The sequence below is a fragment of the Carassius carassius genome, chromosome 9, assembly GCF_963082965.1.
Source record: "Carassius carassius chromosome 9, fCarCar2.1, whole genome shotgun sequence".
NCBI lineage: Eukaryota > Metazoa > Chordata > Actinopteri > Cypriniformes > Cyprinidae > Carassius > Carassius carassius.
In genome coordinates, this window is record NC_081763.1 from 8762086 (window position 1) to 8789813 (window position 27728).

The following is a 27728-nucleotide window of genomic DNA, read 5'->3' on the forward strand; positions in this document are numbered from 1 at the left end:
TACTTGTTGTACTTAACACCGGACTTAAGTAGATCAGTTAGCAGAGCAACAACTTTAGAGAAATTTGGACAGAAACAACGATAAAACCCCGTCATACCTAAGAACCTCATCAACTCCTTTTTATTTGTAGGTGACGAATACTGATCTATAGCCAAAGTCTTAGCACGAATAGGACACACTTGCCCTTGGCCTACCACCTTTCCCAGGTAGGTTACAGTCACCCTCGCAAACTCACACTTTGCGAGGTTGATAGTTAAGTGAGCCTGGGCAAGGCGCTGGAACAGAGCTCTAATAGAGTCCAAGTGATCACCCCAAGCGTTACTAAAGACCACCACATCGTCTAAGTACACTGCACAACCCTCTAGACCAGCGACCACGGTGTTCATCAGTTGCTGGAAGGTGGCAGGAGCGTTTCGTAACCCAAAACTCTTAACTGAAAGTGAAGTGAAGTGAAGTGACATTCAGCCAAGTATGGTGACCCATACTCAGAATTTGTGCTCTGCATTTAACCCATCCGAAATGCACACACACAGAGCAGTGAACACACACACACACTGTGAGCACACACCCGGAGCAGTGGGCAGCCATTTATGCTGCGGCGCCCGGGGAGCAGTTGGGGGTTCGATGCCTTTCTCAAGGGCACCTAAGTTGAAGTTATTGAAGGTGGAGAGAGAACTGTACATGCACTCCCACCACCCACAATTCCTGCCGGCCCGGGACTCGAACTCACAACCTTTCGATTGGGAGTCCGACTCTCTAACCATTAGGCCACGACTTCCCAAAAAATGTATTTACTCATTAACTCATTACCTTATATGAAAACAACCCTTGTGAAGTGATAAAAGTAGACACCTCTCTTGCTCGGTCAGTCAAGGGCACCTGCCAGTAGCCCTTAAGGAGAGAGCGGCTTTGCTTTGTGTTTGAATTGTTGCTTTAATTTGATCTTTGGTTATGTAAACTTTTGAGTTAACAAATACATCCTTAGACATTTGTTTGCCGAACTTTTTCCTGCCTCTTTTGTTACTATTTGAGAGCCAGTAGTAACAAATGTTTGTTGCGGGTGTCCATTTCCTCACTAGCAAGCCATCTAGAACACCATAACCATGATCCACACTCTCAAAACAGTCAACAGGAACAGCTCGCTCAAACAACGAAGACCGAGATTGATCTGTATGCTGTTCCTTGACTAGCTCTTCTTGAGAAAGAGACAAGGGAAAATCTGTTAAAGCAAAGCTAACCTTTCCTGCAGCAGCCTTAACCTCCAGGTCCTCCACGTCAGCACGTCTAGCAGCACGAGTCACCGCACAAGCAGCAAACACCTGAGGAAATTCTTTAAAACAATCATCAGATTCATTCCCCAGCTGAGGAGAATCGGTCACCACAGGAATAGGACTAGTCTGCCAAACACGGCCGCCAGCCAAATTATTCCCTAATATAACAGACACCCCATCAACAGGTAGGGCCGGGCGGACTCCCAACTCAACTTCCCCCTCTACCAACTCAGAGTAGAGCACAACCTTATGTAAAGGGACTTCTAAAGTACTAAGATCAATACCTCTCACCAAAAGTGACCTCTCGGACCTTGAGGAAGAAGAAAACGGCAACACAGAGTCCAAAATAAACGACTCTGATGCTCCTGTATCCCGCAAGATTTTTACAGGAAACTTCTCCTCGTTGCCAAGTAGTGAAACAAATCCATCTGAAATAAATGGAAAATAATTAGGCTTCAGTTTACAAAGCACAACATCTGAATTACCAGGCGACACAGCCAAAGCAGCAGGTTTCACAAACGAAAAACGAGCTTTAGCTTTTGACTTCAGCACTGGGCAGCTCCCTTTCCAATGACCTTTCCCTTGGCAATAACGGCAAATTTGCTCTGCATCAGACGTTACACTTGAGCGATCCTGATTTATTGGTAGAGGATTAACGTTTGGAGTTTTATTACGAAAAAAAAACGTGCTCTTTGTCCACTTACTGAACGCACGCGTTCGCCAGAATGAGCTTTATGCGTTAGTTCGTATTCATCCACCAACATCGCAGCATCAGCCTCGTTTGTTGCCTGCTTTTCAGCAATATAGATCGCAACATGCTCCGGCAATGTGTTCTTAAATTGCTCTAAGACTATTAAGTCTGTCATGTTATCAACTGTTTGAACATTAGAGGTGATGCACCAGCGTTGGTATTGTAACCGAAAATCTCTCGCAAACTCCACATTGGTTTGATCGAAACGTCTTCGCATTCCTCTGAATCGCTGCCGATAGGCTTCTGGAATTAACTCAAATGATCTTAAAACTGACGCCTTTATGATTTTGTAGTCTTTTGCATCATCCACACTGAGAGCGGAGAACGCTCTCTGTGCTTTCCCCGTAAGAGTGCACATAAGAGCGCGATGTATATCAGGCCAACCCTGCGCGTCTGCCACCCTTTCAAATAACAGAAAAAAAGTGTCGACATCCTTCTCATTAAATGAGGGAAGAAGCCGTAAACTAGTGGAGATATCGAACTTCGAATCCCCTAAACCAGACATTCTCCCTAGTCTTATTAGATCCAAACGTTCAGCTTCAAGTTCAAGCTTTTGCTGCTCTAGTGCTCGTTTCGCACATTCATTTTGTTCGTTTAGACGCAAACCGTCCATATGCATTTGATGTTCTAACTTACGATTTTCTAATTGTAAGAGTAATAATTCTTTTTGTTCAGCAAAGGTTAAGTTTTCAGCATGACCTGAAGTCGGAGAAACTATTTCATCATCATCATCTTCAGATGCATCGGCAGACGCTATCAGTAAACCCTTGGCACACAAGGCTTCATTCACTATACTTTTGATCTCTTTTTTATATCGCTCACTTGTAAGCTCTATTTTATAATGATCAGCAAGTTCTATTAATTGTTCTTTTGTCAATGCATTTAACAAAAACTTCGAGGGTTCCTTCAAACAATGCAGACCGCTATTATTAAGAACTCAAATCAACGTTTCTTATTACAGTCTGTACGATCTGAATAAATTAAACATGAGCCGGGTAGGACAGCGACATTTTCAAAAACCATATAACCATTTCTCTTAAGCTTACAAAGATACCCCATACAATATACCTAGACGCGGATCTTCAAACAGGTCTGCCGTGGGATGGATTAAACACCAAGCCCGCAGGAGTGGCTAAACAACCAGTAATCTGGCGTTTTCCCCAATTCCTCGAAGTGCCCCCGAGACCAATGCTCTAGCCACAGACCTGTTCAAAAACAAAAAACCACACCACCCAAAACACGCAACCTACAATGTAAGCACAAAAAGAAAGGTTATGGTTAATTAAATGCATATCGCTGAACTTACCCTTCATGTCCAACATTCCAGTGTAGCCTCTGATTACAATAGAAAATCTATTGTCCTGACTCCAACAAGACAACAAACATTCATATTAGTCCCAGAAACGCACAAGGCACAATATAGCGTTTAGGTTTAGCCTACTGTCCGACCGCACAGCTTTTTCCTCTGTTCACGTTACTTGCAATCGCCCAAAACAAAAAACAACAACGCCAGATTTAATACTGGAGACACGCGAGCGAGTGTCCCATATCAGCCTCCAATTACAATAGATTATAGGCAAAATTGTTTTTGAACGAGCCCCCACTTGTTACTACTGGCTCTCAAATAGTAACTAAAGAGGCCGGAGAAGGTTCGGCAAACAAATGTCTAAGGATTTATTTGTTAACTCAAAAGTTTACATAACCAAAGATCAAATTAAAGCAACAATTCAAACACAAAGCAAAGCCGCTCTCTCCTGCTCTCTCCTTATTCGACGTGCCACAACCAAGCCCTCTTTATGCCATCAGCTGGGACACGCCTCGGGCGCCGGCACACCCCATCAATTAAGCACAGGAACTGACCTAAGATAACAACAAGACACGGAAATACAGAACAGGAAAAATACAGACAATCGCTGGATGTAACATAATCCATTATCATACATGCCTTAACAAAAACCAGTTGAGGACTGCTCTGATAGATGGTTTACTTTGGACACACTGTTACTTGTGTTATTGCGTTCCTGCCATAGTTCCTCTTTCTCTCTCTCTCTCTCTCTCTCTCTCTCTCAGCATGCACTCTCTCATTAACACTTTTGCTTGCGTCACATTCATGTGTGAACAGTCTAATATGTCTCATGTGTCCTTCACACCCCCAGCCTTCCACACAAAGAAGGCTGGGGGTGTGCTAGCGCAGTGGATAAGACACATGTCTTTGGTGTGAGAGACCCGGGTTCGAATCAACTGCAAGCAGTTTTGGGAAGGTTACTTTGGAAATGTAATAGGTTACAGATTAAAAATTACCCTGTTTAAAATGTAATAGTAGTGTAACTTTTTCAATTACTTTATTAGAGTAATGTAACTAATTACTTTTGAGTACTTTTTGATTACTTTTCTAAATTTGTGAAAATTAAAGAATAATAAATAAAAGCATATGCATCAACTTAAATACAGTTATCTAATAAGCATGTGACGTATTCTGTGTACTAAACTCCTGAAACATTGGTGTTTTTTTAAACTGCTGTCTCTTTGTATATGATATGATGATAGTTTTCTCAAAATAAGTAAAATGCACATGAAGTGACACAGAGCAGTTCTAGAAATTATGTTTATGTGCTCGTGTACTCCTATATTGAGGCAGCAGAGGTTGAAAACACTGCGAGCTTCAGTAGGCCTATGTGTAGTAAATGAAACTATGTCTTTGCCATTAATTTACAGGAGGGGCGGACTGGGAAAAAAATTCAGACTGGAAAATTCAAACTCATACAAACAAATTCATGGACAAATATATTTTTTTGTATGGACCTGACATAAAAAAGGTTTAAATCTTTAATTTGGGGATATGCAAAATAATTAAAAGTTGTCTCCTGAACTGCACCTTCACTTCCATTTTTCTCTTCAGTCTCTTTATTTTGCCCTGTTATCCATCTTTCTCAGGACTTTAATACTCAAGATTGAACAAAACTATACTTTACAATACAATACTCTACAATACTACAATATCTTTATAGAAAAATCCTAATACTGTTCATGAGTCATGTTTTTCCCTTACAAAAATTAACCTTGCTTTTATTAGCCTATATAAAAGTAAAATAACCTTGTTTTGTTTTTGTTTTTTTGCAAATGGATTTGTATTTATTTTTAAATAAATACATTTGTAAAATAATTTTACATTTTTGGTTACCACATTTAAACAATAGTAACCATTTTCTCTGGATTTATAGTTAAATATTAAAATGTAAATTTAAATCGGAATTTTTTTCAGCTAAATTACTACTGTAACATTACAACAGATAATAATGATGTCCTTTATATAGTATTTTGAGTGATGACTGATGAGCAACGTGCTGCTGCTTTATTTGTTAAAAAAAAAAAAAAAAAGCATCTTTACAGATGAAACTGACCTGAAACCCTGAACAGTAGTTCTGCTTCTCTGCTCCAGCTGTCCACTCTATTCTTTCTTTCTTTCTCTTTCTCTCTCTCTCTCTCTCTCTCTCTCTCGCATTGATTACTCTGAGTCTGATCCAAACCGTTTGGCGGAGGCGCGGAGAGCGCGCGAGTCATGACTAACACTTGACTTATTAGAGATTTAATTATCAAATGGCGGATTCGCAAATGATGGCTTTAGTACATTCGGCAGGCAATTATACAATAATGATATTAAATAGTGGGGCAAAATCGGCTGCCAGGCCACCGGGAATTGTCCCGGTTCTCCCGGTGTCCAGTCCGCGCCTGATTTCCACAGACACGCAGAACGTGCAGGAGTCATATATTGCATTTTTGGGGCTTAATATTCACAGACACTAGTCGATGTCATGTTTTGATTCAAGTGTACTGACCTACTTTTGATTTAGTCATCCAAAATGTGGGATATTCCGTCCGTGTTAGGCATTTCGTTTTTATGACTGGATTCTACGAACCAGACTGTATTCCGCATCCCGGAAATGATTAGGGCGGTATGTCTCAGAATAGTCAGTGCAATTTGGGAAAGAAATCAGTTAAATCTGTATGTGGATGTGTGTAAATATTCAAATGTAATCCCCTTTGTAATCGTTAAAAATTTCATAAGTAACTATAATTTAATTACTCATTTTTTCATAGTAACTGCAACTAATTACAGTTACAATAATTTTGTAATTAAATTACGTAACGCCGTTACATGTAACTAGTTACTCCCCAACACTGACTGTGAGACACCAATGTGTCCCTGAGCAAGACACTTAACCCCTAGTTGCTCCAGAGGTGTGCGACCTCTGACATATGTGGCAATTGTAAGTCGCTTTGGATAAAAGCGTCAGCTAAATGAATAAATGTGAAATGTGAAAAAATGTGAAGAAGGGTGTCACTTCAGTGTTGGCCACTCTTATGTCCCACAAGTTGATTTTTTTTCATTAGAACGAACAGATTTACAACTCTGTTACATTAAGATGTTTTGGGAATGTTTTACCTTTTTAATTACATTTTTTACATTCTTGAAATATGAACATTTTGTCATGTAAAATATGAATTAGTTTAAACTATAATCTAAATAATGAAGGACAGCATTTTTATATTTTTTGTCAAAATGAATTACATCACTTTATAATATATACAATATATATATTTATATGCAATTACATGCAGTATAATTATAACTGCACTTGTTTTTCCGTGTGATTTAAGATGAAACATCATGTGATATATAAAGTAAACTCATGTTCAATATCACTGTAAATCTGAGAATAGAATATTTTTGTTCATTTCCAATCAAGCTGTTGTGTATGTTTACTCAAATATTAAAAATGTTAAATATTTTTTTTAAATAGAAACAAAAAAAAGCTTAATAAAGGTGCTCAACCACAATAAATAAATAACAATGGAAGAAAAAGTCGGCACACCATAGATCCATATTTATAGCATGTTCTCGAGTCATGTGGCTCTTCATCAGACACTGTACGCATTTATGACACAAAATTTTAGCTATGAAATTTCCCCTAGCAAACATAGGCTGTAATATTACCAGGGGTGCACATAATTTTTTCAGCCTGGTTCTCATAAGAGAACCTGGAGATTTGGTTTGGTCCTCACACTGCATATAGCGTGACCCATTAAATATAACTATAAAAAGTGAACTAATAAAAGTTATAATTTTAATGCACTTTTAGTTCGTTTTTTTTTTAATAAAATAATAGTAAATAAAACAAAATAACACTGTGTGATAGTATTAAAAATAAAAGGCAGTCCTAGTATTAAATACAAATGCATTTATTTTATAGTAAATTAAAAAATAAAATGCTAATATTTACTACTACTTTCTTTGTTTGCCTCTCTAAGAAGAATTGCTGTATGTATTCCCCAATTTTAAGTCGCTTTGGATAAAAGCGTTTAAAAATAAATAAAGAAAAGTGTTTTCATCATATTCAAACTTAAAATCAGCAGGCTTTTATTTTGGCAGGTTACCGGCAAGTAAGTATCTGCGCTTCCGGATTTAGCGCTGCTGCTGATTAAAGAGCGTCAGTGGATGCATGTCACAGTTTTGCATTGTGCGTTGAAAACGGCATTGCATAGCCTAGATGTATGCTTTCAGGTTGAAAATAAAACGTATATAGTACAGTTTGTGATCTAAAATGGTAATAGTGTATTAACAGCTGTCAACCATGTCGGTGTGCAAATGCACTGTCAGAACATATTTATACAACGCATTTTTTATTTTGGTCGCGCATGCGGAACTGCGGACCACTTATGTGCACCCCTGAATATTACAAAAATATTCCCATCATTTCCATTACAGAATGCCATTAAACACAGTCCACATTAGAGATGTGGAGTAAATGACAATTGCTGTTTACGAAAGCTATGACAGAATCCTCCTGCAATGAATGGGTGTTTGCTAGAGGACAAATAAAAGATATAAGTTCAAAGTATGTTTTTAAAGAAAAAGTTCTCATTTCTAAAAGTCCACAGGACCAAAAGTGCCCATAGACAGAGAAACTCCTATAAACACACACTCGTTGTCCCATATATTCCCCTGACACTCCATTGACCAGTGTTATACGCTGTGTTAGCGCTGAGGCTGCACTCTCTCCAGCAGTGATGGATGAGGTTGAGATAACAGCGCAAACCCTCCAATCATTTACTTGACAGTCACTCCACTCGTCCTGGGAAAAGGGCACCTCTCTTTTAGCTCCTCCCTTCCGTCCCCTGCGTTCCTGTAACATCCCGAGTCGTTCTCTTTCACCCTGCCATCCCCACAGGCGCTAATGCTGAATTACGTGAACAACACATTGCTCACCCCAGGCTCACAGCAACACTATCAGACACACAGGATGTTGACTAATAAATACAGCCCCAATGCTTCCTCTGTCGAAGTCTGCCGGGGGCTTGAATTTATTGTAATCGACACTCCGGTGGCTAGGATTTCCTAAATAATCGCTGCTGTTAAATCCATTTTTTTTTATTTTTTACCATTTTAACACCATTTTTAGTAGTTGTCAGACCTTGAAACCCCCTGCTTTGATGGTGGAGAAGATGATTCCTATAATAATTGTATGGCGATTAAAACTTCTTCTTTTTTCGGATACAAAAATGACATGAAATCAAAAGGGACCCTATTTATTTACTTTCTTTCTTTATACTTGTTTTCACAACTGGAGCTGGTCAGGCTGGGAGAGCAGTGATCGTTCACCCAAAAATGAACAATCTGTCATCATTTACTCACCCTCATGTTGTACTCACCAATCCTGTGTGCTGTGGGAGACAAAAGAAGATGATTTTGAAGAATGTTTCTACTGTTTTTGCTCCAACAATGAATGTCAATGGGGTCCAAAATAATTAAAAATATCTTTCTTCCGCAGAACGACATGAGGACAAGTAAATGATGACAGACTGTTCATTTTTGGGTGATCTCTTGAGAAAACGTTAGTATTTTAGGAGTTGTCAATTTCTTATGAACTTTCACAAATGGTTTTGTGCAAAAATGTTAAATTTTTAAGTCCACCCCTAACCTCACCCTTCAACCTAACCTTCAGTGGTGATTAAGCAGATCATACGAAAATGTGCTAATGAGATTAATTTAAGCAATAAATTCAAACTCAAATTTATGACCAATTGGCCAAAACATAAAATAGCTATCAATTCCTATGAAAGTCTGTTGGAAATATTTCACATTATGTCTATAGACCTTTTTCTTCGCTTCTCCATGGAGGGCGCCATAGCGGCGAGTGACTTCCTGTAGGATGCTTCGAACTTCCGTTTAGTAACTGTCAAGTTAGTGTAATGGCGAATAGCGGAGGCTCTGGGAAGTTTTGTGCTGCTAAAGGCTGTCACAACAGCTACAGGAAGCTCAAAAATCTTCTTGATCAAGAGTGTTATGATCACAAGCCAACAATAAGAGCAGAATGTAAATGCCCAAGACCATTTAAATTGCACAAGATGCCATCCGACGACGACGGTAAAAGACAGTGGCTCGCAGCACTTAATTTGAAATGCCCGCCTCGTAACGTCCATGTATGCTCATTCCACTTTGTGGACAGACAACCAACGACAGAAAATCCATATCCTGAACTTTGGTTTGGATATGATCATCCATTAAGAAAGAAGAGAAGACGACGAACGTGGTCGGACGAAGGTGAGAATATTTACTAACGTAATTTACACGGCTAGCGTGCTATTAGGACTGCACAATTAAATGCAGCTTATGATACAATAATTTTAGTATGTCTAGACGACCAAGTTCTCATGATGTGTACTTAAACACCTTTGAGAGACAAGCGTTTCATTCAGCATTTAAGTGTATTCAATATTCAATATATATTCAGCATTAATGCATTTGTTATGAAAACAAAATTTTGTTGCAGTATTTTCAGTGTTATCAAATATGATAATCACAAATGAACACTGGTTTATTTAACATATTTATAGAATCGGCTCATTAATTGAATTATTCTTACTCGTGTATATATTTTGGCAGCAGAGTGTGGTTTGTCTGATTATTTTACCAGCTGTAAATGTATAGGACCTTAAGGCCTGGTTTTACACACAGGGCTTAAACTAAGCCAGGATTGGGCCATAGTTCAATCAGGAAATTAAAGTTTTTTTTTTTTTCTTTTTTTTTTTAACGCGCCTTAGAAATTACATTACTGGTAAGCATCTTCAGACAAAACAAAGGCACTGATATCAGTCAGTCTGTGTCGGTTTCTTTCAGTGGAGAGTTCACCATATTGCAGCTCAAATTACAACATTTAACAAAATAATACCTAAAAGTAGTTGTTCATTAACTCATTTTGGTTTACAAAATTTGGAAAGTCAGCATTTTGTCTTTCATACAATGCCAATTAAAAGTGTGTTAGTGCTAAACCAAAATTCTGCATTTTATATCCTAAAATTAATTAGGTAATACATTTTTGTAATTAACCATTTTCTAAAAATAGAAACGATATGATTTTAGATGCTTCACTGTATAATGCCTTTTCTGTATTTACAGGAGCTGGTGTTAACCCAGAGCAACATTTAACGGATGAGATGAGACCTGTAGAAGAGAGTCTTGCATCTGTCCCCAGTCCCAAGCAAACAGATGTAGATGACAGCAGCTGTACATCTAAAACCTTTACCTCTGTTGGAACACAGTGGGAAGACCACATCTTCGAGGAGCATTGTTATATTAAGAGACAACACAGTATAACTTATGTAAACCAGTCAACGCAGTGCGATACATTCAAGCCTCTAACTCCGATGAATGACTATGACTCAAATCTCTACACTGGGCTCCCTCTCCACACATTTCATACCCTTGTAGCTGTTCTGCGTCCCCATGAGAATCTGGCTTACCAGACTGAAATTGAACAGCAAATCTTGCTCACATTAATGAAGCTGAAATTAAACCTGTTGATAGAAGATCTTGCCATTCGATTCCGTATATCAGTGAGTCAAGTGAGCAGGATAATTTCTTTTTGGATTGACACCATGGCTGCAGTCTTGAAGGAACTGATACCATGGCTCCCCAAAGAAACAATCAGGGCCACAACACCAGAGGCATACAAGCAACATTATCCCAATGTTACCTGTATCTTAGACTGCAGTGAAAGTGAAGTCCAAAGACCAGGGAACCTAGACTCAAAGTCTGAATCATACAGCCACTACTATGCTTGCAACACCATCAAGTATTTAGTGGCTATTGCACCATGTGGTCTAGTAATGTTTATATCTGCAGCGTATGGGGGACGCTGTAGTGACAAATTCATCACGTGTGATTCTGGCATTCTCGAATACCTCCATCCAGGAGATGAAGTGATGGTGGACAGGGGTTTTTTGATTAGAGACTTGTTGTTTGAAAGAAAAGTCAATATGATAATTCCTCACTTTGCCAACAAAATGCAGCTAACAGAAGAAAAAGTCACATGTAGCCGCAGGATTGCAAATGTAAGGATACATGTTGAACGTGCAATTAGGAGACTGAAAGTATACAAGGTGTTATCACAGACCTTGCCTATCACCCTTATGCCAAAGATAGATAAAATTCTGCGTATATGTGCAGCTTTAGTGAATTTGCGTGGTGATCTAATCCGTGAAGCAGATAATTAAGTTATTTTAAAATGAAATGTTGTCTTCAACTCGCTCCCATGATTTATTTTGGAGAATGTTGGTAACCAGACAGTTGATAGTAATCAGACTTCCATAGTCATTTTTTTTTTTCACTATGAAGTCAATGGTTACCATCAACTGTCTGGTTACCAACATTCTCCAAAATAAATCATTGTTCAACAGAAGAAAGAAAAAATTATACAAGTTTGGACTGACATGACGGTGAGAAAATAATGACAAGATTTTAATTTCTGGATTAACTTTTCATTTGATGCTCACACTGCTGCATTAGTCATGTACATATATGTATATATGTGTTTAATAACAATACTTGACATTTTAACTTCTCAAAAATCCATTTCAGTGTGTTTTCTATTTCCTTGTGCTATGTACATATATACACTTTAATCTAATATAAATAAATAACACACAAGACTTTCTAAGTGCAAACCCTGTAAACAAGAAAATATCACATACATAAAAAAAATGTTAAAACTTGACTTGACACAATAAAAACTTTTTCTCCATGTCAGCATCTGTACAGTTTTTAAAACTGTTAATCTTTGTTCACCAGTAGGTTAATCTTTTTTGACTATATGTAAGTATTTGTCATTCAGTTTGAATCGTCCAGCAGAGAATTCATCCACTACTCTAGGAAGCATCACTGAGAAGTAAAAGCCTCTTAGTCGAGTAACCTGGTCTGTTAAATACTCTGCATCGTATGGTACATTTATCAGAATGTGTTCCTTTGGAGACCAGACAAACAGTTTTGCCATTCTCAGCCCTGTACAAAACATGCCTAATTGTATCTGACTGTAGAAGCCCCTGACTCCGTTCTTCTGTAATTCAGGCTTGCCATCAACCATTTTGATATCACTATTATTTATAGTGAAATGATCTGCTAGAGAGGCGGTGTTGTTCTTGGGAACGGGACACTTTATTTCCAGTAGTTCCATACCATTTATTATGCCATCAGGGCTTGCAGACAGCCATGGTTCTGCCAGGCTGACCCTGATACCTGAGTGGGAGACCTGTAGACCTTTTTCTACAAGAAAGCTACAAGCTATTGCCTCTTTCTCATTTCCATACTTTGTAGCCGCATTACCTCGAAAGGTAGGAAAGAGATGCTCTCTCATGAATTTATCAGGATTTGTTGTTGCTCGCACTGGTACACTTTTAGCTGAACTAGCAGTGATCCTGGGCTGTCTTGCACTATGCCACACCTCTGACAAACTCTGATTTTGTGTTTGAATCTCCAATTCAGCTGCCTGGTCAAAGTTCAGTTCTATGTATTTGCTGTAAAATGCTTTACATTTACAGCAAGTCAAAGTCTCTCCATGTGGCTGGTGGACTTCTAAGCTCTCAGTGTCATCTCCTTCCACTGATACATTGGCAGTGTAGCATTTTTCCAAAAGACTGTTTTTTAATTCAAAAAGTGGTTTTGTGTCTGAAGAACTGATTCTCTCCCTGAAGTCTTGATGTGTGTCATAGCTTGGTGTAGATGGTAGCCTTTCTCCCTCCCTTGTTGAATTGGCACCATATACATCCTCAGCTTTGTGACATCTAAAGGTCATCTGACTGATTCTTTTCTGTTCAAGGTTTCTTCTGGTTCCTGCATTCCATCTACACTGCTCATCAGTGCAAGATAGCCCTGTCATACCACTGACCACTGCATTTTGCACCTTTCAAAAACCAGAACATATTGTTTACTTTATTATTAAACAATACATCCCCATTAGCACTTTTTAGAGCTAAACAATTTAGTTATAACTGAAATGTATAATTGGTCAAATACTGCTCTAAAAATACGTCTTTACATTGTATCACGCAGTCAGTGCTTGAAGTGGGCAGGTGTTTTGCCATATTATTACCCTCTAGTATTGTTAGGTTTGCGTTTAGCTACATTAGAAGTGTTGCTGTATTTATAAATACCCACCTTCCACAACACAGCAGCAGCATGACTACAAGACCTGCCAGGACCAGCTACACAGGAGCATCCAGCTGTTTCCACTACTCCGTTATTTTGTAACATAACCCACGCGATGTGGTTTGGTTTATTAATAGCCTGACTCGGCTCTACCTCCGCTTTCAGTAATGTGAACTGCTGATGTTTATGGCAAAGAATTCGTCCAATTTTGTTACTGTGTAGATAACTGTATGCTTTGGTACTTTTATAATTTCTAAGTTCCTCGCCATCCACACCCTCAGACAAAACAAGATAATTGAATATGTCAACATATGTGACTGCTGGCCATTGTTTCATATCATCAAACCAGGAGGTGGCGCTGGTCAACTTCGTAGGATGTGGAACAGACACAGTTACATTGTTTACGGTTTTTGTTAAATAGCCTTGACCATGCTGCCACCGCGAACTAATGTTGCCGTTGTTTGTTGACATTATGGCCGTTAAAAGTAAGTAAAACCGATTACAAATGTGGTTTCAGAGCGGTCCAAAATCTCTGTAACGGCTAATTAAACGCATCTAGTTGCGAACCAGAAGTTCGAAGCATCCTACATACGCATACGCGCAAAGCATAATGGGTAATTTCGCGTTCCATGAAAAAGGTCTATACAATGGGCAAAGTGTCTTCCCGCTAATCTCATTATTTGTACAATCTCATTTGCACATTTTCATATGAACTGCCTAAGCCCCAATGATTTAGTTCACACCAGGGAAGTCTGCTAGTTCACTTGCTTTGGTCTGGACCAATGTCATCTATACAATGTTGTAACAAGGTTTTTGCGAAGACGAAGTGCTGTAAGATTATTCCGGCGGTGAGAGCATGCTCTTATGTTCACCTACCATGGCATACTGACAATGGCAATGCACAAAAGACGGATTAGGTATAAAGAAAGTGAAACTTAAAAAAACAGCACACACAGGAAAGCGATAGCAGGCTAAATCGAATTGCTCAGCTAAATGTGTGATCGCCTGTAAATAAATCGCCCAGAGTTCGTTTTAAATCGAACCAAACCAGACCGGTGTGAATACACCGTTAGAGGTGGACCTAATAAAAGTTTAGATTTTGTATGAAACGGATCATTCAAATGCTTAGGAAGTTGTCGACCTGTTTTATAATGAGATTGGGAAAATACTGTGCCCACTGTATAGATGTATGGCTCTTGCACAGACACAATGTGACATTTAATACCAACACACTTTCATGGAAATGCATCTATTTTTACGCTTTGACAAATAGGTCGCAAATTCAAATTTATTTGTACAAAATGTAAAAATAGATTAATGTGCATGAGAGTGTTAATAATATGTTACATTATGTCTGTACAATGGCAATACAGCTATGCAGTGTGCACAGTATTTTCCTGATCTCGTGAGAAAGCATAAATATTACAAACAATAACTTCCTATGCAACCCATGATGAACATTTTGTACCTTGTCCAACAGTTGTTTACTGTGGACTTGCCACGGTACATGAAAATGGTATTCATTCTGTACTGTGCCATATGTATCTAATATCATGGTACATCTGCAGCATAACATAGAGCTCGCTTTGGCTCATGTACAGCATTTACCTTGCGTGGGTTGATAAGAAACTGTTTTGCTCTTTGTTCTGATTGAGCTTTCTAGAAGAACAGTCGCTTTTTGATTATTCATCTGATGCAGACAGCTTAGCACTGTTAAATCAACGGTTCACATCTCTCTGGGTAGTTAAGAGTGAGGTATTGGTTTAAAAAGTGTTCTTTCTCCTCTGAAATGAGAGCACCTGATGACTGCCAGATTCATTTAGGACTTGGAACAGCTCTGAGTACAACGTCATGTGTTGTCATCTTGGATTTACAGTAATTGCATCATAGAGTGAAAACAGCTTTACATCGTTGTATAGACACCGTGTTATTCTGAAGATCCTGGCCATGTCCAAAATAGCCACCTATACCATTAAATATGGCATTACTTGAGGGGACAGCCATTTGTGGTGCTGTCTGAAACCATAGTGCACATTATCAAAAACACTCATTCAATCCCATAATGCACTGCAATAACAAGTGTGCAATTGATGTACACTCAGCGGCTAGAGAATACCCATAATGCACTGTGAGGGTTGTGGGGAATAATTTCCTGTGTCTCGACAGAAGGTTCCAGCTGCAGTTGAATCATCAGTCCATCAATTTTCCAAACTGCTGGTCCAATGTGATCACGGTGTAATAACATACCGGTTCTTTTTAATTGTTTATATATGCTAGTTTCCATGACAATTTGTTTTTATTAGTACTGTTGCTGCCAGTTTGCTAAGTTTCATATGATTATTAAACAGAAAGCACAAACTAGAAAAGCAGCAGCCCTTCCGACGCTTTCAGTGTCCGAATTTGCCCACTCCTTTTCATTCACTCCTTCAACTGGACTTTATTAGAGGACGATTTTGAACACCGCACTTGATTAGCTGATTCAGATGTGTTTAGGGGTTAAAAAGATAAGGTTAAAAGTGTGATTCAATGCCAGTTATTAATTTTCACTGGTTGTAAATCAGACAGAGAGACGTACACAAAGGTCAAAAAAGATAAACCTGTTGTGGACAAGCCAGTTACCAGTTTGTCATTACAGACAGCTGGAGCACTTGAAGTTGTTCTTGTCAAGAAGATCACAGTTAATTTCCTTTTCTCCATGGGCACAGAATCCCTTAAGCTTTCGAATTAGTAGTGAATGGGCGGAATGTAAATGTGCCGCTGCTGCTCGTGGTTTAATGATATAGTGGTGTCTGAGGAGTATTGTGTAGATAATGGCTCTACAGTCATCTGTTACCATTGCTCACCAACTCTCAACAACCTGTTGCCCGAGATGTAGTCTTCAGTCTTTCATTTTGCCTTCTCAGTAGCGTTTTTCTTAACAATACTGTACATCATCCAGTAGGGTTTTAAAGCGTTCCTAAAGTGTTTGCATTCAAGTGTCTCTGATTTTTTGCATGTGTGTGCTGGCGCTAATGAAACAATCAGAAAGGCAGCTATTCAGTGTTATTCAGTTGAGAATTGCAAAATTACCCACTTATCCGCTGGATCCTGTTGTCATCTGTCTGTAGGGGAAACTTTTCAGTCTACATTAATATAGCATTATTTCCCTCTCACAGTTCCTCCACTCACAGTTAGTCAAGATTTGAAAATGTTCTGTTATGACAGTAGTTTACCTGAAAGAGAAACCACTGGGGGACTGCTGGGGGGAAAAAAACATAAGCTAATGCCATTATTGCAATGCTGAGTATACAATGTTGACTTGCATTGCATTGCATTGCTGAGGAATGACAACACTGAACTGGATCATCATCGTATTGCGCAGGGTGGCAACCCTAGTCGCAAGTTTTGAATGAAGACACACCACTTGCATTCCTTTCAAACGTGCTGTTGGCACACTACAGTCGTGGCCAAAAGTTTTGAGAATTACATAAATATTGGAGATTGGAAAAGTTGCTGCTTAAGTTTTTATAATAGCAACTTGCATATACTCCAGAATGCTATGAAGAGTGATCAGATGAATTGCATAGTCCTTCTTTGCCATGAAAATTAACTTAATCCCAAAAAAACCTTTCCACTGCATTTCATTGCTGTCATTAAAGGACCTGCTGAGATCATTTCAGTAATCGTCTTGTTAACTCAGGTGAGAATGTGGACGAGCACAAGGCTGGAGATCATTATGTCAGGCTGATTGAGTTAGAATGGCAGACTTGACATGTTAAAAGGAGGGTGATGCTTGAAATCATTGTTCTTCCATTGTTAACCATGGTGACCTGCAAAGAAACACGTGCAGCCATCATTGCGTTGCATAAAAATGGCTTCACAGGCAAGGATATTGTGGCTACTAAGATTGCACCTAAATCAACAATTTATAGGATCATCAAGAACTTCAAGGAAAGAGGTTCAATTCTTGTAAAGAAGGCTTCAGGGCGTCCAAGAAAGTCCAGCAAGCCCCAGGATCGTCTCCTAAAGAGGATTCAGCTGCGGGATCGGAGTGCCACCAGTGCAGAGCTTGCTCAGGAATGGCAGCAGGCAGGTGTGAGCGCATCTGCACGCACAGTGAGGCCAAGACTTCTGGAAGATGGCCTGGTGTCAAGAAGGGCAGCAAAGAAGCCACTTCTCTCCAAAAAAAACATCAGGGACAGATTGATCTTCTAAAGTAAATTTAATGGACTGCTGAGGACTGGGGCAAAGTCATATTCTCCGATGAAGCCCCTTTCCGATTGTTTGGGGCATCTGGAAAAAGGCTTGTCCGGAGAAGAAAAGGTGAGCGCTACCATCAGTCCTGTGTCATGCCAACAGTAAAGCATCCTGACACCATTCATGTGTGGGGTTGCTTCTCATCCAAGGGAGTGGGCTCACTCACAATTCTGCCCAAAAACACAGCCATGAATAAAGACTGGCACCAAAACACCCTCCAACAGCAACTTCTTCCAACAATCCAACAACAGTTTGGTGAAGAACAATGCATTTTCCAGCACGATGGAGCACCGTGCCATAAGGCAAAAGTGATAACTAAGTGGCTCAGGGACCAGAATGTTGAAATTTTGGGTCCATGGCCTGGAAACTCCCCAGATCTTAATCCCATTGAGAACTTGTGGTCAATCTTCAAGAGGAGGGTGGACAAACAAAAACCCACTAATTCTGACAAACTCCAAGAAGTGATTATGAAAGAATGGGTTGCTATCAGTCAGGATTTGGCCCAGAAGTTGATTGAGAGCATGCCCAGTCGAATTGCAGAGGTCCTGAAAAAGAAGGGCCAACACTGCAAATACTGACTCTTTGCATAAATGTCATGTATTGTCGATAAAAGCCTTTGAAACGTATGAAGTGCTTGTAATTATATTTCAGTACATCACAGAAACAACTGAAACAAAGATCTAAAAGCAGTTTAGCAGCAAACTTTTTGAAAACTAATACTTATGTAATTCTCAAAACTTTTGGCCACGACTGTAGATTCAGCTGACTGCAGTGCATGAACCTCCCTGTGTGTATGATTGAAGTCTTTCGTCAGTGTGCCTGAGAGAGGTTTTTCAGTATCAACAAAACCACCGTTTTCTCTCCCCAACACAATCAGTGCAGCCCTCAAGAGCTCTCAGAGAGCAGCCTGACAGCACAGTCTAATGACTCACCATTAACTTACTCTTTTTCCATGAAACACAGGCACTCTCCAGGTAACAGAGTGCTGCTGTGGGTGAAACTAGAGTCACGCTTAAAAGAACAAAAAAAGACTCAAGTTTGCCATCAAAGAAGATCAAGCATGCGCTTCTCCATCTCTGCCTCATTTATTTATTTTTAAAATGACATTTCACTCCCAACTCTTAATGTGCTCTCATGCAGTCTTTCCATCCTCTCATCTCTCCTCACACCTGTCCATCGCACACAAAGTGAAAGTGGTAGCGATGAATTATTCACCACCACTTGAACCCCACAGCCGCTCTCGTTTTCTCGCTTTTTCTCCAGTTTTAATTGGGTTTTAGAGGATAACAATGAGGACAATATCTCATTAATCAAACAAAGAGCCATGGTTTTTAAAAAGCTCAGATGAATGAAGGATATGGAGGTGAGCATGGCATGCTTCAGGGGAGAGAGGAGGTTAAACATTATAATTAAGCATTTGAGGGGTGTGTTTGGGAAACTTGTTTGGGAATAGTCATTGTTGCATTTTTTTTAGTGTAGCAAAGTATCGAGCACAGCTCAGTCTCTTTCAAATTAGCTGGTCAATGCCTCAAAGCTGTGTGGATAACTCGATCCCATTGTGAATAGGGAGAAATCTTTCACCCTTATGTGAAATTGCCGGTAGTGTGGATTCCTTTCGAAGTGACTGTATTCTGGCTGCAAAATTTCATGTGTGAAAATTAGTTATTAGTTAGGATTAGTAATCCACATCATGGAAATTTTTGTGTGATGGCGAAAAAGCTACCCGAGCAGTTTTCGCTAATTTTGTTGGTCACTTGAATTTAGCACACTGACCAACAGAAGCCACTTGGTTTGAAAATTAGTTATGAGCTCTGCTTCATACATCGCTACGTTATTGAAAATACATTTTTGGAAACTTTTTGTCAGTGTGTGACCATGCCATGTTGGCTTGCATTATTTTAACGTTTTCAAGTTTGGCTAATGTCAATGCTATTTTCTGAACGTGGGTGCACACCTACAAAACCGTACCCTTATCCACTTAAAGAGGGTGGTCTGGGGTACAGATGTGAACAACAGTATGGTTTGCTTCTGATGTGAATGCAGTCATACTAAATCACAGAAGTGAACCCGCTACGATGGGATATGAATTGGTCAAACTGTGCATTAAAGGGGTCATATGGCGTTACTAGAAAGAACAGTATTTTGTGTATTTGGTGTAATGCAATATGTTTATATGGTTTACGGTAAAAAAAAAAAAAAAAAATTATTTTGATTGCGTAAATTTTTACAAAGCTCATCATTCTAAAAACGAGGTGTGCTCTGATTGGCCAGCTATACAATTCATTGTGATTGGCTGAATTCCTCAAACATGTGATGGAAATGTTCCACCCCTTAACATACTGTGATGCTGTGTGTCCCAGCGCGAAAAGACAAAAACAATAAAACCCATTATAAACTAGGCATTTTGTCGCATCAAGTGGGGACTTAATTACTGATTATAGTGACTTAGACTTTTTGCATTGCGTGTTGTGTTGGGTTTTGTTTTGTCAGTGTTTTGTTATTTTGGACCATGCAGTCGAATCAAGAGTGAAAGCATCCTAAGTTCTTGTGCTCAGAAGTTAGTTCCAAACAGGAAATACTTTAAATATTGAAGCCGTAATGGTAATACTGCTGTAAGGGCAACATATAGTTTTGGCATTCCACTGCGATGCTTTTCCATTGTTTTTCTATGTAAACATCCTCAAATATTGTGATCAACCCTGAACACTTTTTTATTTTTTATTTTTATGTACAACACAGAATTAATAGATAAGATTGATTTTCTTGCATTGTTGTATGTCGCAGCGTGTCACAATTAAATCTGCAACACAAGTATACCTTGTGTTCTCAGTTTTGCCACAAGAGGCACTTAAATGGACATTGGTGTAAACTATTCATTAGCCAATGCTAATAACTATAGTAGCTGGTTACTACATTAACTAGTTAGTGTTGCAGTGAGATTGGGATAATAGCATCAGTTGCTATACTTCTGTCCGTATCAAAATTGTCAAACATTTTAACATTTCAACCATAAGTACACAATTTAATTAACACAATCTGGACAAATACATTAGGCAAAAAATTACTTTTAAAATCAAGGTCATTTTAAGCTCCTTTTCAGATAGGTATAGTAGCGCTAAAGGAAAAGAAGAAACGGTGCATAGTTTACAGTAGCTAGTTAGAGATGTTCAAATGCTAGTGGCTTTCACTGGAACATTTTGACTACTTGGCTGTTCATCTTGTCTATGTTCATCATGGTCTGGCACACACACACAGTCAGCATCTGTCCAGCCTGAAGCCTTAAAAAACTAAAGTACGTCATATTTTATCATTGACATATGAATAAAACCGCATGAGCTGCAGGGCTGTGGTCATTCTCTGCATGTATGACTGGCTCGATAAGGATCTTTGCGTGTCTCCAGTGAGGCAGTAGCTGGGTTGGAGATGCAGAGAGCAGAACATATGCCTGGGGCATGTTCTGTTCACACAGATAAGCAGCTGTCACAGCTGTCATGCTCTCCAAAACATATGATACTGTATGCTGTATCAGGCAGAGCATGATCCCGCTCGTGATTGTGAGGCTGTGCTGTGTTTCTGTTGACATCTGCTAGGGTCTAAAAGTCATTCCTGCAGAGGGCCAAAGGCTCTGGTTAATCTTACACTGTTTTGATCGGCTTTATTTTGCCTTTTATTTTGACAGAGTCTGACAAACATATTAAGTGGCCAAAGTGAATGAGTGAATAAATCAGATATAACTTAATATGTCATTATAAAGTGTGTGTAAAATCCCCTCAAATCTAAATCTGAAACAACTTCTATTCACGACGACTTGATTTTATTGATCTGAAATTGTTTCAAAATATGGAAACTGAAAGTAAAGTTTTCATTTAGTCGAAAATCAAAACCTGAAATTTTTTTATTTAATAATCACCAGCTGAGTTATATGTATAAATCTTTCAATGCACTTTCAATGCACTTCACTGTTATCCAAGGAGACAGAACTATTTGAACTGTTTTTATCAGTGGGACAATATTCATACAATACTACAACCTAGAAATAATTTGCAGGTCGCAGCAGCACGAATTATGTGCCCAGCTACATCTGATTCAAATATTATGCTAATTAACAGTGAGCGGTGGTTTCAGACATTACAGTGCTTCACTCGCACTGACTCTTATTCTGCCTGAAAGAATGGAAAGACTGAGCTGAAGGTGGAGCGATTTGACCAATCAGATGAAAGCAGCATTTCAGCTCCGCCCACAAGTGCGAATGAAATATTGAAGCCATAAACTGAAATGATCAAACGTACACGGGCCAACTGTCTTGTCCATGTTCTCTCACTTGAATCCTCTTCTTGAGATTTGAGTCTCTTGACCTTCTGCAAGCCCCGCCTTGTTCACGCAGTGATTGACATGGCGGGAGGGGGCGGACACGTGATCAGCTCGGAATGCATTTTCAATGTGCACATTGAATTTTGCTACATTCATTCCGGGACACTGAATGAAAATGCAATCGTAAGTGTTTTGACTGTGAGTGTTAATGCATTTAAGAAAAATAGCATTTAAATGATCATTTTGCCACAGTTTTTGCTTGAACATGTTAGACATATCTAATCATTTCTGTAATACATTTTCATTTTAATTTTGCAACTTATAAAGCGTTAAAATTAGTATTCATTTTACATATTAAAACTGGTGTATGAAATGGCAAATGAAAATTGTCATTTAATTTTCATTTTCATTTTGCACCAAACGTTGCACAAATGTATTGGAAAATGTGAATGTAAATACAGAAATGCATTGTCATTTTACATATTGCATTGTCATTTTGCATATTACATTCCAAATTGAATAATGCTACCCATATGCTTCCATAGTTGCACCCCTGAGGCGTCTGCCGTTGCTAAGCAACCATGACGTGCTCTCTCCTTGAAGACGCGGAAATTTCAGCAAAGGATAAATGGATTTGCAGCTCTAAAAATCGCTTGCAGTAGCTCTGCTACTAAATTTATTTCAAAATGGAAATCCATATACAGCTATGATCAGCTGTTCCTTCATCTTGGCTGAGCTTTAAACGTTGTTACGTGAAAGGATGAAGCTGATTATTTGGTTCTTTTCACATGACCCGCGGTGCGCTTGCCGCATTCTGAAAAGTTGAAATGTTTTTAACTCGATGCGGTGCGGTGTTGGAAATAACGAACTTGAGCGCGCAAAAGACGCAATATGTGAACGGCCCCTTAAACAGTGCAGTAGTGCAGAGTTTACAGGTTAATCTTCTTTTTTGAAGGCTCAAAGTAAAGTACTCCCACATCCCGCTGAATGCTGCAGAGACGCTGGTTCGGGAAGCACGTGACATAAAACGAGGCCAGCTATTGGCTATTCGCTACTTCTCCTGCTGTACTGGCTGAGTAAAACTTCCGGTGGCTCATTACTGCCACACTTTGGTCACCGCAGATTTGAAATATGCCCGAAATGAGCCGCTTATGGCAAATAAGTTATTTAGCAACGAATCGATGACTAAATTAGTTGACAACTATTTTAATAATCGATTTTAATCGATTAAATCGATTCGTTGTTTCAGCTCAAACAGATTTATTTAAACGTACATTAAATAATGAAGTTAACATAATAAATATGTAATATACTGCATATGTATAGTAAAATGTGTTTTTTCCTAACTGATGAGTTTATAGACATTAATGGCTTTCCTGTGGATAAGTTTTACTGATTTTTTTGTTTTATTTCATTTTTGCACATCAGCTGAAAACAGCACAGACTTAAAGATCTTGGATCATCATAAACAAGCTATGATTTGGAAAAGCTTTTGCCATGTTTATGCAGACTATGCATCAGATGACACTGTTTGGGTTCTGTCCGGTTTTATGAGATTTTGAATATGGCGGTCCTGACTGTTTTGGGTCTGTGTCTCCAGTACAGGATTGGTCAGCTGTACATGATCAGCAAGCACAGTCATGAGCAGAGCGAGAGAGGAGAGGGTGTGGAGGTGGTGCAGAATGAACCGTATGAGGACCCTAACTACGGCCCGGGACAGTTCACTGAGAAACGCATTTATCTCAACAAGTGAGTAGCAACTGCCATCAATTACTCATCCAGGCAAAACACCTCTGCACAGTCTCTAGGTATTTCAGTTCAGAGTGTGTGATACTAGACTCAAACTGTATTAGTCGATCAACACGTACACTACCAGTCAAAAGTTGGTGCTTAATTATTATTAATTTTAATGGGTCCTCAGTTAATAATAATGCTTCTGTTTACTGATGTTGAAAACTTTAACCTAATATACTTTTTTCAGGATTCTTTGGTGTATAGAAAGTTCAAAATAACTAAATCTTTTGTAACACTATAAATGTCTTTACTTTCGCTTTTGATCAATTTAATGCATCTTTGCTGAATATAAATATTAATTTATTTTTAAAATTTTACTTTATTCTTTTGAATGGTAGTGTATCGCAGTTTCCGCAAACATATTAAGCAGCACAACTGTTTTCAACACTGATAATAATAAACATTAATATATCAGAATGTTTTCGGAAGGATCATGTGACACTAAAGACTGAAGTAATGATGCTGAAGAAGTTCCATTTAAATTGTAATGCCATTTTTACAGTATTACTGTTTTTTTTATCAAACAAATGCAGCCTTGTTGAGCAAAAACACAAAAAATCTTAATCATTCCAAACGTCTGACCGGGAGTGGACATTATACAATTGAAATAAAACATAATTTGTTAACATCATCACTTACGTAGCCAAACCATAACATGCCTTTTAACTATCAGCATAAAGTCCACTTTGCCAATGTTCAGGCCGAGATCCAACATATAAACATGCATTTCTAACAACAAACTCCTGTCGGTTGCTTTACATGACATCTAAATGACATTTAGATGTGTAGATCTGATAAACTGACCAGCAACAGAGTGGAAGCTCATTCATATAATGTCACTCTCCTTGAACAGAGCTACTGAACACAGTAGAAATGAGTGCAAAATACGACTTGTGATGAGAATCTGTCCTTGACTTTATAGCGTGTCTGCTTTTACTGCATGAACTGGGTGCATGCTCAAGGCTTCTAAAGCAAGAATGCACTTGGTAACACTTTATTTTACAGTCCTGTTTCTCATATACATACTATGTACTTATTATAGTAATAACAATAACTATGTAATAACTAGGTACTAACCCTGAAACTACCCCTAAACCTAACCTACCCCATGTAGTTACCTTGTATTACCAGAACTTTCTTAGATAAATACACTGTAAGTAGACTATAAGTACATGTAAGTACATGTAGTGTAAAATAAAGTCCAACCATGAACTCTGTTAACTCAACAGACAGTCTACAGTAGGGCTGCACGATGTGTCGTTTAAGCATCGATATCGCGATGTACGAATCCACGATAGTCACATCGCAGGATGTGCGATGTTGGCTGTCGTAGTTGATCAGTTATTCATTAAGTGTACGGGCCAGCTGCTCCCCGGCTCTTGACGAATGTGATTCGCGGATTAATTGCACAGCATAACCATCATAGAGTGAAAGTTTTGACAGTGCAGAGAGCGCGAAAGAGAGCGCGCGAGAGAGAGAGTGCGAGAGACAGAGGGGGAGATAGAGAGAGCGAGCCCTGGCCTCACCATCACCGTCTTCAAACAACACGAGCGCTGTCTTGTTCTCTCTCCCTTGTGCATATTAATCAATTGACATGATGGTGTCGATGTTTAAATCATTTAAAATGAGAATGTAAGTGTGCTCACCCCATTTTTGTTTGTAAGGAAAAATTTGATTAGATTTCATATCGCAATAAATATCGCAGAAAAATAAAATATCGCAATGATATTTTTTCCCAATATCGTGCAGCCCTAGTCTACAGTGTCACAGAATAGCATTTATGTGAAATGGAAATCTATATTAACATGATAAAAGCCTTTTTTATATCGTACTGAACCCAAACAGTATTGTTCCTGGTCTTATTGTGCATGATTCACCAATATGTTATGAGAAGACAAAATTATTTTCATAGTTTTTGTAAATATGCGTACTTTTGATTTCACTGTTGTTCAATATTTGACTTTGCTCTTCAGCTGACGTCACCTACACTGTTAACTTTAACCAAACTGATGAATGGATAAAAATAAGGCCCTGCCCTACATTTTCTATTTCCGTTTACTATCTGCAAATCTCTCTCTTTTCACAGGTCTTAGTAGTCTCTTTTATAGATGTTTTTAAAGTACATTGACATTGAGCCTCAGTTGGGGTCATTGCAGTCCACAGGAGATCTTCAATTCATTCTCAGTCTCTAAGCGGCTGCTTGTTTAACAAGAATAAGCAAGGGCATGACTCGAGACCCAAACACTTTCCCAAAAATAGCCAGTAAATGGATTCAGGACATCGTCCCGCAAGATACTGTCCATTCTGGCCACCAATAAATCAATCGCTCATGCAGATGTGTTTTTGGAGAGACGCTTTATTGAGTTGAGACATCAGTCCCCCAGGACCAGGCTGATTAAACCGTTGCTCTGTGGGTCATGATTGGCTGAGAGGTGGTCATGACATCACTAACAATTAGTTTAGACCCATGGCAAAAGATTGGGTGGACTGTTGGCCTTCTGTGAATGTATTAATTTTATCACATTGTTTATCACATGTCGTTCTGCTCTGTGATCCAGATAGTTTTTCGGGGTAATGGTTCAGAAAACTCGCCAATTCATCATTGTAACCAGTGTTGTTATTGGTAACCAAAACTACACTTTTTTGTAAAATTTGGCAATATTTTAGTAAATCAAATACATTTTTTAAATTATGTCAAATATAATTATTAAATGAAAAACGTATTCAGTTAGAAATGTTGCCCAGCAGCTAACTGAAATAAATAGGTGTAAAATAAAGTACTGAAATTAATAAAGCTGAAATAAAAACAATGCATAGTCATAATATAAATATTAAATAAGACCAGTAAAAATGTCAATCTTTAAATGAATAACATTAAGGCTGCCCCAAAAAATTTTTTATGCTTAATTATCATTCAGAAATGCTAATAAATGATTCCAGTGCAGTCCACCACTGTGTGTGTCTATATATATATGTGTGTGTGTGTGTATGTATGTATGTGTATATATATATATATATATATATATATATATATATATATATATATGTATGTGTGTGTGTGTGTGTGTGTATATATATATATATATATATATATATATATATATATATGTATATATATGTATATATTTACATGCTACATTTAATCATTTAGCAGATGCTTTTATCCAAGGTGACTTACAAATGAGAACAATAGAAGCAGTCAGGTCAACAAGAGAACAACAACAACAGTATACAAGTCGTCCCCTTGGAATTATAAGGTTCTATCTGCGTTCTGAGCAGTTTTGAGATATTGAGCTTCAAAGTTTTTGCATTACATATAGGAAAATTCATATAGGGAACAAGTTTCTTTCAAACAGGGACAAAATAACATGGAAAATAACAGGGACCCTAAATGTATTCTAAATATACAATATCAAAGTCCTCTCAAATTTGTAAATGGGGATTTTTGGAATGGGTCAAATGCAGATAGAACCTTCTAATTCTAAAAAAAAACACTTTTCGCTTAGAATTATAAGGTTCTATCTGCCAAAACATTATTTAAACATTAAATATAAAATGAATGTTGTAAAAATGTCTCAACAATGTGTTAGAAAGTAAAGTTTATCCTTTCTATGACATTTATATCATATTTTTAGCACTTTAAAAACTGCAAGAAAACAGACATGCTTCAGCAAATTAATTCATAAAGTTTAATAATCATTGAAAGATTACTCACTGACTATATATAATAACAAAAAATGTCAGACTCTTTTTTTAAAACAGAACTATAATACTCTCTGACTCATTTTTTTTTAAACATAGACTTAAACTCTCTACGACTAACTTTTTAAAACACAGACTTACAATACTCTCTATCTGCTAGTGGCATGAATTTAAACATGGA

The 27728-nt window shown here is 38.3% G+C and overlaps 1 protein-coding gene across 1 annotated transcript in view; it reads left to right on the forward strand.

Moving 5' to 3' along the window:
• LOC132148859 (cytoplasmic phosphatidylinositol transfer protein 1-like) overlaps positions 1–27728 on the forward strand; it is a 95522-nt gene that overhangs the window by 41046 nt on the left and 26748 nt on the right. Inside the window, exon 2 of the mRNA XM_059557604.1 lies at positions 23652–23800. Within this exon, the coding sequence (XP_059413587.1) occupies positions 23652–23800 (149 nt within the window). The remainder of the gene's footprint in view (positions 1–23651; positions 23801–27728) is intronic.